At 45.1% G+C, this 13463-nt stretch overlaps 1 protein-coding gene across 4 annotated transcripts; it reads left to right on the top strand.

Annotated features, from left to right (window-relative positions):
• The first annotated feature begins 5430 nt into the window (after window positions 1–5430).
• Window positions 5431–11408, top strand: LOC109785149 (probable E3 ubiquitin-protein ligase HIP1). 4 transcript variants are annotated; one of them, XM_020343759.4, is made up of 7 exons: window positions 5431–5953; window positions 7167–8722; window positions 8815–8958; window positions 9259–9309; window positions 9940–10017; window positions 10103–10243; window positions 10967–11408. In XM_020343759.4, the coding sequence occupies exons 2-7, from the start codon at window positions 7262–7264 to the stop codon at window positions 11096–11098; spliced, it is 2007 nt and encodes a 668-aa protein (XP_020199348.1). In that variant the 5' UTR covers window positions 5431–5953; window positions 7167–7261; the 3' UTR covers window positions 11099–11408. The 4 variants fall into 4 exon arrangements, with proteins under 4 accessions (XP_020199348.1, XP_020199347.1, XP_020199349.1 ...); XM_020343758.4 differs by having other exon boundaries at window positions 5488–5953; window positions 9937–10017; XM_045233383.2 differs by lacking the exon at window positions 5431–5953 and adding an exon at window positions 6954–7065 and having other exon boundaries at window positions 9937–10017.
• The last annotated feature ends 2055 nt before the right edge of the window (window positions 11409–13463 follow it).

Genomic DNA, 13463 nt, shown 5'->3' with positions numbered 1-13463 from the left:
CCATAGACATGTGTTGTCATTTGATGAACGGGATCACATCATTAGAGAATGATGTGATGGACAAGACCCATCCGTTAGCTTAGCATAATGATCGTTTAGTTTTATTGCTATTGCTTTCTTCATGACTTATACATGTTCCTCTGACTATGAGATTATGCAACTCCCGAATACCGGAGGAACACCTTGTGTGCTATCAAACGTCACAACGTAACTGGGTGATCATAAAGATGCTCTACAGGTGTCTCCGATGGTGTTTGTTGACTTGGCATAGATCGAGATTAGGATTTGTCACTCCGAGTATCGGAGAGGCATCTCTGGGCCCTCTCGGTAATGATCATCACTATAAGCCTTGCAAGCAATGTGACTAATGAGTTAGTTGTGGGATGATGCATTACGGAACGAGTAAAGAGACTTGCCGGTAACGAGATTGAACTAGGTATGATGATACCGACGATCGAATCTCGGGCAAGTAACATACCGATGACAAAGGGAACAACGTATGTTGTTATGCGGTTTGACCGATAAAGATCTTCTTAGAATATGTAGGAGCCAATATGAGCATCCAGGTTCCGCTATTGGTTATTGACCGGAGATGTGTCTCGGTCATGTCTACGTAGTTCTCGAACCCGTAGAGTCCGCACGCTTAACGTTCGATGACGATTTGTATTATGAGTTATGCGATTTGATGTATCGAAGTTTGTTCGGAGTCCCAGATGAGATCACGGACATGACGAGGAGTCTCGAAATGGTCGAGAGGCAAAGATTCATATATTGGAAGGCTGCATTCGGGCATCGGAATGGTTCCGAGTGATTCGGGCATTTTTCCGGAGTGCCGGGAGGTTACCGGAACCCCCCGGGGAAAGATATGGGCCTTATGGGCCATAGGAGGGAGGCTAACCAGCCCACAAGGGGCTGGTGCGCCCCCCACAAGGGAGGAGGCCGAATTGGACTTGGGAAGGGGGCCCCACCCCCTTTCCTTCTCCTACTACCTCCCCTTCCCTTTTTTCCCCTCCGGTAGAAGGAAAAAAGGGTGGGGCCAAATCCTACTAGGACTGGAGTCCTAGTAGGACTCCCCTCTCCCTGGCGCGCCCCTTGTTGGCCGGCCTCCTCCTCCCCTCCTTTATATACGGGGGCAGGGGGCACCCCAAAGGCACAATAGACTATCTCTTAGCCGTGTGCGGTGCCCCCTCCACAGTTTTACACCTCGGTCATATCGTCGTAGTGCTTAGGCGAAGCCCTGCGCCGGTAACTTCATCATCATCACCACGCCATCGTGCTGACGGAACTCTCCCTCGGCCTCAGCTGGATCAAGAGTTCGAGGGATGTCACCGAGCTGAACTTGTGCAGATCGCGGAGGTGCCGTGCGTTCAGTACTTGATCGGTTGGATCGCGAAGACGTTCGACTACATCAACCGCGTTACTAAACGCTTTCGCTTTCGGTCTACGAGGGTACGTGGACACACTCTCCCCGCTCGCTGCTATGCTTGTCCTAGATAGATCTTGCGTGATCGTAGGAATTTTTTTGAAATACTACGTTCCCCAACAAATACATATCCCTATTGTTGTGCAGAGCATTCTTCAGTGTATCAGGCCATTCCAATCCACCCACTCAACATCACCATAGTCGTACCCACCCTGAAAACATCAAAAGGCATAATCTTTTTTCAAGTGATTCATGGAATAAATTCATAAATATATTGCATAGTAAGCAGAGCATAAATAAAATACACACTAAGCAGACCTTGTTCATTGACCAACTTATAACTCACAAGTATAGGGGATCGCGACAGTCTTCGAGGGAACTATTTCACCCAAATTTGTTGATTCGGCACAAGGGGAGACTAATAATATTTATGAGCCTTAGAAGTTGAGTTATCAATTCAACCACACCTGGGAAATAGTATCTCTGCAGCAAAGTCTTTAGTAGTACAATAGTTTGAGAGTTTTGATAGTAACAATAACAGTAGCAATAGTAAGAGGAATAATAATAGAAGCAGTTTTTATAGTGATTGTAACAACAACAGTTTAACTTAGCAAAGACCAATATGAGAAAAGCGTATGCATCAGATCAGCAATGGATATTTGTGTTGGATGACATTCATCATATAACAAACACAATCTAGAGTGATACACAATAGCTCAAATTCATCAATTGAATGTAGGCATGCGTTTCGTATATGTCATATGTGCTTATAATAAGAACTTGCATGACATTTTTTTGTCCTACCCTCCCATGGCAGCGGGGTCCATAAGGAAACTAAGGGATATGAAGGCCTCCTTTTAATAGAGAACCGGAACAAAGCATTAACATATAGGGAATACATGAACTCCTCGAATTACAGTCATCCTCGGAGAGTATCTCAACTACTGTCACTTTGGGGTCTACGGATCGGAACAATAACAAGTGCATATAACTAGCAGATAGGACCAAGAACTCAAATATATTCAAAACATAGATGGTTCAGATATGAAATCATGGCACTCCGGTTCTAATAACAAGCATTAAGCATAGCAAATTTATAGCAACATCAATCTCAGAACATAGTGGTTACTAGGGATCAAGCGCTAACAAATTGACTAGATTACATGACAAATCTCATCCAACTCCATGACCGTACAACAAGCCCATGAAGGAATTACTCACTACCCGTGGTGAGCATCATGGAATTGGTGATGAAGAAGATTGATGACGACGATGACAAATCCTCTTCTCCAGAGCCCCGTAGGACTCCAGATCAGCCCTCCCGATGAAGAACATGTAGTGGCGGCGGCTCCGTCTCGTAAAACGCGACGATTTCTTCTCTTTGTTTCTCTCTTCGCGAGACGGTACTTATGGAGTTGAAGTTAGGGCTAATGGAGGTCCGTGTGACCCACGAGCTCACAGGGCGCGCCCCCTGAGCTCGTTGCTCCCTGATGGCCGCCCTCCAGTAGCTCTTTTCGCCAATAATTTTCATTTATTCTGGAAATATTCTCCGTAAATTTTCAGCCCAATCCGAAATTTTTTTTCTGCATAAAAATAACACAATGGTCATTATGTTGAAAACAACGTCAGTCCGGTTAGTTTCATTCGAATCATGCAAATTAGAGTTCAAAACAAGAGCAGAAATGTTTGGAAAGTAGACACGTCTGAGATGTATCACTAACCAACTATTTCAAACTACACACAAATTTGACTCAAGTTAACCAACTAATTCAAATAAACTGTGAGCAATCATCACAATTATCTTTGACTGAGCTCTTAAAAAGAGTTATACACATAATAAATATATGCATTTGTAGTGACTCAAACAAGCAAACAAAGCTATGCACATGAATAAATAATAACCACATTTGTACCCGAGAGAGAAATTCTTATTGAAACATGCATTGAACAGAGCTATGTGCACATGAATACACCAATTCTTCAGTTAACCTCTACTTCTAACTAAACTACTAAAGACTACATTGAGTTGTGCACTACAGTGAGCAATCACCATAATGATCCAATAGAGGATTTTCTACTAACCTGCTCAGCGCAGCCATAGAACCTCCTGCCGGTGTTGGTGCTTTCAAATGCAACACCCCTCTCTACCGGCAGCTTATAGGCGCATACCCCAGCTCCAACAACACTGTCGCACCAATGTGAGTCCTCCATTGTTTGTGGGATCTAAAATAACACGAGCAAGCGAGCAAATTGGAAGATTCCTATCAATCCTCGCTCAAAATCAAAGAAACACCAACCCTAGTTCAGAGAGAGGAGGGGCTCATGTATGCTTCATAGTCGTAGTTGTTTGAGAGCGACGAAAGTGAGTCGTGGCTCGTCTCGCCGTCGTTCCAGGACAAGATGGGTACGAGCGCCATCCCCCCGGCGACGTGACGGCAAACCAGAAGAGCCCTTACTTGTGAACATGCATCACCTCGGTATGTGAAAATGAAGGTCCTTTTATATAAGCCGGCACAAATGGCAGCACCTGTTATGAGAGGAGAATAAGCCACGCATATGCTGGCTGCCTTGTGAGCCACTCTTTTGTTTCCAACAAATTATTATTCTGATCCAGCCAGTCCTCTTCCATTGCGAGGAGATACCGATCCTTGGCCTTTCTTTATTCCCCCATTTCACTCTCATCCATAGGGCAAATTACCAGCAGCAGCAACAGCCGTAAAGACAAAAGCAGGGATCTCCTCCGCGGTGGGCCCCACCGCGACAGTGGTTCTTTGCGTAATTTAGCCCAAAGCGGCGAGGGAGCAGGGGCGCCAAAGCGCAGGGAATCCAGCCCAAATGGAGAAACCAGACCAGGGGACGAAAGATAGGAAAAAGAAAAGAAAAAGCGACGGCCGGACGGGTGGATTCCCCGCCGTATATTCCCGGGGCACCGCTGCCGCCACCACCACTCCGGCCACATGGCACTATAATCCTATATCCCGATGACGAACCGTTTGCTTATCCTGAGGGAGCACCGTGACCTCCGGGCCGAGGTCGCGCGTCAGCTCCGGCGGTGCGTCGTCGCCGATGGCGCGGTGGAGATGGACGGACGCGAGCGCGCCGCTGATATGCACGGCGCATGCCGCGCACCGGCTTTTTTGACCTGGACGGCGCTATCTCTATCTATCTATCTATCTCCAGCGCCGCTGACGGTGGCGCATGCATGGGCCCCGGCGACGACGTGCGCGCGCGCTCTGTGGATGAGGGGAGTGCGTGAGACGCTGACGGGAGGATCGTGTCAGGATACTCCAGAATGATACTGTTTTCTTTGCTTTGCGACTTGTGAAAAATCTAGTCTAGTGGGTTTCTTGCTGTAGATTATGGGGAAAGCACCTGATGCAACCGAAACGCAGAGCGAGAGGTCGAAACGTGGCGCGGCAATTACTTGGCTCATCCATGGTGCATGCCAAGGACGTGGCCGCGCCATTTTCTATGCTCACGCACAAGCGTTGATGCGGTCAAATCTGGTTTATGGACGCGGAACGGGGGCGGCCTTGAAAAACGGCATGGTGTAATAATGGCATGGCAACCTGACCACTGCGAAATTTACTACTACTACTCATCCAGCCTTCACCCCCTGGTATTTTTAAATGATGTACTGACATGTGGTGTGTGGGGGCCCCGCGGAACACAACTCGGCGTATCTAATGACTGCAATTTTGGATTACAGCCCACAAGTAGTAGTATTAAATGCCGAAGAGAAAAGAAAATAGAGGGATGGATATCCAAGGCAAAGAAAGGGTGGAAAGAGACGGAGGAGCATGCAAAGAAAGGCCATCCAAAGGCCCAAAAGCGGCCGAAAATGCAAAGCCAGACAGCCACGCTAATCTTTGGCCGTTTTTGGAGGAGGCGGCATTTATTTGTTTATTTCTAGGAAATAATTCCAGGCATCTATTTATTTATTTATACGAAACTAATTCCAGGCATTTAAATTTTTTATATAAAAAGAGGTTTTGGTGGGGGAGACTCGAGATACCCATCCTCCTCCTCCTCTTCCCAAAGACCAACAAGAGAAAGAGAGAGATGAGAGAGTGTGCGGCGTGAGACAGAGAAGAAATAAATAAATCCGAATTCGGCCAAACTTCTCTCTCTCTCTCTTCCCCCCGTTCCATTACATACATCCTCTCCTCTCCTCTCCTCTCCTCTCATCACCACCCTCCAACCTCTCCCTCCTCCGCCCCCCGTCTTTCTCCCCTGGTCTTTGGCAGATTTTCCTCCACCCGTTCCCTCCCTCCCTCCCTCCCTCCTCCTCTCCACCCGCCCGCATCCATCTCTCCGAATTCTGTCCCCCCACCTAGCTGCCATCTCCATCTCCCTCCAGCGATTGATTGGGTTTTCCTCCGTTTCTTGGGTTGATTCTTCCTCTTTCTCTCTTGGCTGGAGCGCTAGAGAGGATCGGGGAGAAGGAAGGTGGATGCGAACAAGTTTGATGTCCGCTTGGGCCGTGGTTCCGGCGAGCCGTTGAGAATCTCGGGACCGCTTCCTGCTACGGTTTGTTCCATCTCCTGTTTGTTGTTCGTCTCTTGTTCCCCTTTTTTAATCTGCCCATTCATTTCGCCTATGTTCAACTTCTTGGTTCTTTCAAAACGTCGTCTCTCTTTTCCTGTTGATTCATTCCCCACGGCTCATTCAACCGTGTGTTTCCTTCATCGTTTACGCCTTACGCAGCAGCAAGAATCCGTGTTTTCGAGTTCTTCCTACAACAGACTTCTTCTCCAGCCTCCAGACATATCGGGATGATTTCTCCTCCTGTTTTTGTTTCTGGGTGTGCGAGACAGACAGAGATGTCTTGCCTGTTCTCCGCCGGCCAATCAAATCCCTTCCCCCGTTGCTCGCTCATCTTTCGATTTCACGACGAGAGAACCGATCTGTTCCTCGAATCCATCCATGGATGGCTACCTTTCCTTTACTTTTCGCTGGTTTTGCCGCATCCTTTGGCCAAAACCGAAAGCGAAGGGAAATAAATGCGCGAGAAAAGAGGCCATTTTTTAAGCCTCGTTCACAGGCGCAACCCGTGGGCCCCATCCCGTCGTTTGCATGCAGCCCGTCCGTCCGTCCGTCCATCTGTTTTCTGTTCAGGCCGCCGCATGCAAGCAATGTGGTGGAATCGCCGTGTTTTCCTCCCTTTATTTTTAAAAATTATTAATTAAACTTAAAAATGCATGCATCACCTTTGCTTTCTTCCAGCCCGGAAATAATGCAGTGGCTGGCAGTGGCACCACCTTTGCTTTGCTTACAGCAGCAGAGCAGGGGCAAACTTGGCATCGAGTTTGGTGTACTGTATCCACGCACCAAATGCGGCTCACGCCAAGATTGCTGAGGGGCAGAGTTAATGCCGTCACGGATCAATCGCTGGATATCTATCCGGAATGGCCGTATTTACTTCCAGATATCAAAAGGGCAAAAGGGTACACCAGAGACGGAAAAGGGGCATCTTTTTTCTGAATGTGTGTATCTGTCGTAGATTTGGCCACAAAGAGGACTGGATTCGTGGTGTTGTGGGTAACCAACCATGTGAGATTAGTGCTTTGATAGGGATCGTCTCTTCTTGATGTTGTGGCAAACCTTAATTGACTAGCAGCATTCCGCATTCCATCATTTGAGTCTGCTACTTGCTCTCTCTTTTGTTCATCCAAGAATGTTCAGATTTCAGAAGATTTTTCTGTTCCAAAATTTCTAATCTGTTTTGAACATTTGTATGCAGGTCACACTTGAATCACTGGGAAAGAGTCGAGCAGCATCTGACATGCTATTGCCGCAGAACAATCTGTAGAAGGACACCCCTTTACCCTTTCGATAATGCAAGGGCAGAGGAATTCCGTCGAACAGCTGTCCGACGTCTTCGGGTTTGACCATGGGTCTGGTTCGGGCAACCCCGTCATGGACCAGCAGGCGTACTGGAACAGCATGCTTGGAGCGGCGGAGTCGCAGAACCTCCAAGGCTACGAGATGAACCGCGGTGACGGCGCCATTCCGTATGGAGGCGAGGCGCATCAAGATGGCCAGTTCTTGGGTTTCTGGGGGTCAGGTGAGGCTAGCTCGAGTGGCAATGCGCTCAACTATGGGAGCTCCAACGCGATCAAGGCTGAGCATCTGAACATTGGTGGTGGTTTGAGGATCGGTGAGAGGCGCCTGGGTGCTGAGCACAGCCTTTCTTTGGATAATGTGGATATCAACCTTAACGCCAGTGGCCATGATCTCTTCGGTCAGAGTTCCAATGCGAACAACGCCTCTCAAGGCTCACAGCAGCATGCTGGGTGTTCCCGTACTGATGCCACCGCCCAGGCCACTGAGCTAAGATTGCATCCTTACAGAACTTTTGGTTTAGACGACGAGCAGCCGGAGCCGTTCCCTTCTTTGAATGCTTTCGAACATCCTTTGGGGAATTTTGCCCTGATGCCAGAGGACGTTGATCAAAGACCAGGCAGTAGTTCCCTGGACGGCCGACGTTTAGCGTGCAAGAGGAAAAACATTGAAGGAGTCCATGGGCAGTTTTCAGCAGGTGCTAGCACAAGCTTTTCCCACAGAAATGATAATGCCTTCCATAGTGTTCCTTCCTCAAGTTTCAATCCGGCTCCTGGCCCAAATGTGTCGTCTCATAACTTCTTGTTGGCTCCAAGTTCCATCGAGGAACAACTCCCGAACTATGGAGCTGCTACAGGAATGTCATCTGTTAGCTACAATCATCCTAGCGGAGGCAATAACATTTCAGGAAATTCACAGAGAAGTTTTCGGGCAAGAACTACCACCGCTCAGCAGGTTAGCCCCTATGGTGTATGGCCCCCTTCAGGTTCTATCAGGCATCCCGGTTCATATTATCACCAGGCGCCTGCCTTTCAGAGCGCATTTGATGAACTAGAAGCGGCTATGCCTGTGGTCAGTGGAATCAACTTGCAATACCAGCATCCTGGAAATGTAGTCCCTGGTATTCCACAAACCGCACACCGTTTTGCTGGCCATGGAGCTTCATCGTCAAGAGCTGGCAGTTTGGACAACATAATTCTTGGCAGAGAGGAAGTTACTGGGAGGAATCTTGTAGCTCCCGGCTTCCCTAATGCGGCCCCTCATGCTGCACTAGACATGAGACATTTGGTGCCAGATTTGTCTAATTGGAATTCTGACAATCCTGGTGCTACCATCCCTGGAAATGTGTCTTCTGTATCAAGAGCTAATGCCAGTTCAACGATTAGTCGACCAGCAGGCTCAACATCTCTCACTCATCAGAACCTACATCGACGGCACCCTAGAAATTTATCAGAGGTAACTTTCCTCTGTCATGTCTTCATATGTTTAGTTTTCCACCTTAATTCTTCTTTTCTGTTAGCTTGATGAAATTTTATTTTTCATAATAGGAAATAGGTCGTCTATCTGGAGCACTTCGTGGTCCGCAGCACCCGCGCTTAAGGTCAGGGTTTCTATTGGAACGTCAGGGTGATGGTGTTTGGGGTGTTCCATTACCAATGAGGAATACTAGGGAGGGAAGAAGATTAATGGAGGTGAGTCGATTGACTTTACCTCTTATAAAAAACCCTGATTTTTTTTTCTTGTTCTATATACCATTTCATCCTTCTTCTCCCCCTTTGATGTGCCTATATTGTGATATACCACTGTATTATCATGAAAACTGATCGCTCTATCTGTGTCCAAACTCTCTGTATTCAGTGTCTAGTTAGTAGTTATACTGGAGAAAACTAGTCAGCAGTTCCTGGATCATATTTAGTTGCTACAAAGCTTTACTTCTAAAATTAGGAGCAATCTTATGACACTATGATATTGACATTTCTACTTATCACCAGATACGGAATGCACTAGAAATGATTCAGAGAGGGGAGAATGTCAGATTTGAGGTCAGTAATAGCATTTGTCGTATGAGCTTCATGCAAATTTTGTATTGTTCTGTAAAGAAAACCAAGATGGCAAAATCTACTTAATAGTAGTAGATCGATATTTGAGTCCTGTTTTTTGTCTGATTACTTACTGACTTTACTTGCATTGCCCCATCATGCCTAGTTAATTTGTAGTAACGCACTAGTTGTTTGACAGGAGAACATTTAGTATACATGGTTTTTACGTTGCTATATTTTGGATGTAATTAGTAGTGCAAAACTATATGCATTGTGAATCTGTACTTAAGCAGGATAGAAGCAAACGGATGAACCTACCATCCTTAAAATGGGAGGCCAGTCAGCAGTCACAACGTTCCTCTAGAACTACTATACATCAAGTAGCACAAGTCTAGTTGTGATGATTTTTAAATAAAGAATAGTCAGCACATCGCATGCTAGAATAGGAGATCTTATCCTAACATGATAAGTTTCGGAGTGTCTTTTGTTTCATATTACATGAATGTACAACTTGCAGAGTGAAAATTACTTGAATCTTATAAAAGTCTAGTATTTGATGCCCTTTTAGTGTTTGTATTTGCTGATATATTTGGGGATTTACTTTGTTTCCATTTCTATCTGTTCTTGAAGCAGTCTATTTTCTATGGTGGCGTCGAGATTCATGATAGACACAGGGATATGCGTCTTGACATAGACAATATGTCTTATGAGGTCAGTATTATTTGTAGAGGCATTACCTTTATCTTCATGCAAGCTAAAATGTATTCAAGATATTTGTTCTCTACTCATCTTTCAGGAACTATTAGCATTGGAGGAAAGAATAGGAAATGTTAGCACTGGGCTCACCGAGAACGATGTGATGAAGCTCCTGAAGCAAAGGAAATTCTCGTCATGGAGATTATCATCTGTGGAATATGAGCCATGCTGTATTTGTCAGGTATCAGTATTCTGCACTCATGTTTCAAAGCTTTTGTACTCTCTTTATGTTTAAACTTGGAAAACATCAAACTGCTTCAGTTCTTATATAAGTATGTACATTTAGTTTTGAATCCAAGTAGGTCACATATCAATTAAACTGTCCTGGACTTAGTTTGATGCGTTGTCCTAGACTTGTCTAGTTTTTTATATTTGTCCTTTAAACATGAATTCTTTTTTGGTAAAATCCTTAGGCTTGATTGCTGCTCACATCCATCCATCGACTTAGTATCCAAACTAATAGTCTGGAGTTATGGACACAATATACTCAATGTAAATTTGTACCACAAACTTTTGGCTGATTTTCAGAATTCTGAGTTTTTTTGTCAGTTATGCTCATGAGCTTACATAAGGGTATGGATTTTGGTTTTGCCTAATCGTGGATACGTATCATACTTCATAGATTTGGAAGTATGAATTTTGGTCTTGCATAATCATTGATTTGGAAGTACTATTTTACATTGCTAAAGCTATGCTCTGTCAGACTTCCTAAGAATCCCTTTTCATTCAGCATCATGCCTAGGGATTGTTTAGGAGAACGTTTCAGTACATGTGTTGTTAGGATCTTGCCATGTTTATCTTCACTCTTCAAATGATAACAGAAAAACTACTGAAGTTACATACATTCCAATCTAAATTATGACATGAAGTTCCTGACCTTCTTTTCCCCTGTTCATTTATTCAGGAAGAATATGTGGACGGTGACGATCTCGGGACGCTTCACTGCGGGCACGACTTCCATGCCAGCTGCATCAGGCAATGGCTAGTGGTGAAGAACCTGTGTCCGATCTGCAAAAGCACCGCCCTGAAGACCTAAGGCAGCAGCAAGGCTCATCGGATGTCCGTTCAGTCGACCGCAAGATCATTTTATTGATTCATAATACCGCAACTTTTTGGCCAAAGGGTTTTGCATTCACCTAAAGCTTGATTAAAAAAAAAATCCAAAATTCCTTGAAAGAAAGATTCAAAACTGGTCATCGTTTCGAAAAACAAAGAAAGGTTCAAACTGGTATTACCTGTAAGCCGCTGTCGTGTCGCGGCAAATAATCCTGGGATCTGTGTCTAGTACTCATTTGACTAAATATTCATCAAGGATGCATGGCATAATGGATGCTAGTTTAAAGTGACATGTTGCTGTCTCGTTGCCGGTCTACTGTTTTCTGTTATGCTGTGCTGGTAGTATGGTTTTTTGCTGAATTAACCCTGTTGTGGATCTGGAAACGTCATGGTCATTGACCGTGGCGTTCCTGACGAGATGTAGTTGAGTGATCTGATCATGGCGAGCCTTGGGTCTGGATCGCATGCCGGGTAGGCTGCAGATGTACCTGTATGTGTCACCTGTCGGCCACAGACGGACGGCGGTGCGGCGAGGAGCCGGCACGCAATCGTTCGCCATTAGTGGCCGAACTTTGGGGCTGCCTTTCTTGGCCACACACGCCGACATCGCCGCGGCAAGGCGGCGTCATGGAGCACGACGGCATCGGCTACGGGTTCTCTCGGTATCCCCATCCCAGCGCGTAGACGTCCAGCTCGCACGCCGGCCGGTCGCTGTATTCTCGGCGGCACGGTACCGTGACGGCCTCAGGTTCCTCCCTCTACTATCGAAGGGGTTCGTGTCAGGCCTGTTATCTGAAGAAAACCACCAATTCCTGAACGAAGGGCATACCATCGCCTGAATCGGTTTTCTGAGTCGAATATGAACCCTGCCGCGAACAAAGAGGCGTTGTTGTACTTACTTTTTTTCGCTTGTCTAAAAAAAAACTTACTTTTTTCGCTCTTTTCTTTTTTTGTGAACATCTTTCAAATTTTTGAATATTTTTGTGAAAATCGTGAACAAATCAGGAACATTTTTCTAAACTCGTGAACATATCTGAAGTTGTGAACATTTTCAAAATCATGAACATTTTATAGTATTTGCAAGCATTTTTTTTAAAATTCAATGTTTTCTTTAATATATTTCTTGAATAGGCAAACATTTCTAGAATCGACGAACTTTTTTGGAAATTAGTGGAACAATTTTTGGAATTCACGAACATTTTTTCATTTAACGAATATTCATTTAAATATATGGTCATTTTTGGAATCAGCCAACATTTTATGAGTCAATAAACTATTTTGTAATTTATGAACAGTTTTTGAATTCTTAGGTATATTTCAATGCATGAACATTTTTTGAATTGGCGAACATTTTTCCAATTTCATTAACATTTTTAATACATATACTTAAAAAAATCATGAACATTTTTTTGATTTCCTTAACATATTTTTTTCAAAATTGTGAACATTTGTTTAATATGCAAATATTTTTTGAATCCACAAACATTTTATGATTTATTAAACATTTCATTTGAAATTCTTTTTTTATTTTTTTAAGTTTTTGAAGTCCCAAATTGCTTAAAGTAAAAAAACTAAAAAGAAAAAATGAAAAAAAGAAATTTAAAAAACATGCCGCTTGGGCATAGGCCAGCCAGCGCGTCATCTCCCAGCGCGCAGTGCGCAGTATAGGAGTTTCCTACTGCATGGGCTAGCCTTGGCTGAGGGATTTCCTTGTGTGAAACGGTTTATTGTCACTTATAGGTGGCATCGGTGGGAATACGGTATAGATTTACTTTAACAAAAACGCTTTGAATCACCTGAACTAGATCACATCCTCTTCTAAACCTAGCCCGCAGCCACCCTTCATTTTCTACCTCCCGACTCCCACCTCACGCCGCCGCCACTCAGCCTCACATGGAGATGCATGCGCACCTTCGCGCGTACGGCCTCCGCCCCGACGGAAATCACCGGAGGACATTGCCACCGGCCCCCTGTGTCTCCACACGCGAGCTCCTGGTTGAGCTCCCATGGCGCTCTCTCCTCTAACTCTCTATCAACTGGGATTTGCTGGATTCCAATATGGATGATGTTTACGAAACATAAGCAACGTCTCAATGCATGATGTGAGGGGGTTTCTGCAAAATGAACGTTGGTGCAAAAAACAAATCTACAACACGACCTCTATGCAGCGGATGCGGCTACTGACCAGGCGTTCGTTCGGAGGCAGCCATGGTTTCTCTTCATATTGGTCACGTTGGTCTTTAAAAAATCACGTGCAATTTTTAGGGCATCCTTGCCTGCTAGCTTCACACACTTGAAGGGAGACCAGTGAAACAAAAAGGCGACTTGATTTGCTGGGCTGCAGC

Source organism: Aegilops tauschii, chromosome 2 (genome assembly GCF_002575655.3).
Source record: "Aegilops tauschii subsp. strangulata cultivar AL8/78 chromosome 2, Aet v6.0, whole genome shotgun sequence".
NCBI classification, from domain to species: domain Eukaryota; kingdom Viridiplantae; phylum Streptophyta; class Magnoliopsida; order Poales; family Poaceae; genus Aegilops; species Aegilops tauschii.
The sequence above is the reverse complement of the archived record's forward strand: the minus strand, read 5'-3'. Positions and strand labels throughout refer to the sequence as shown.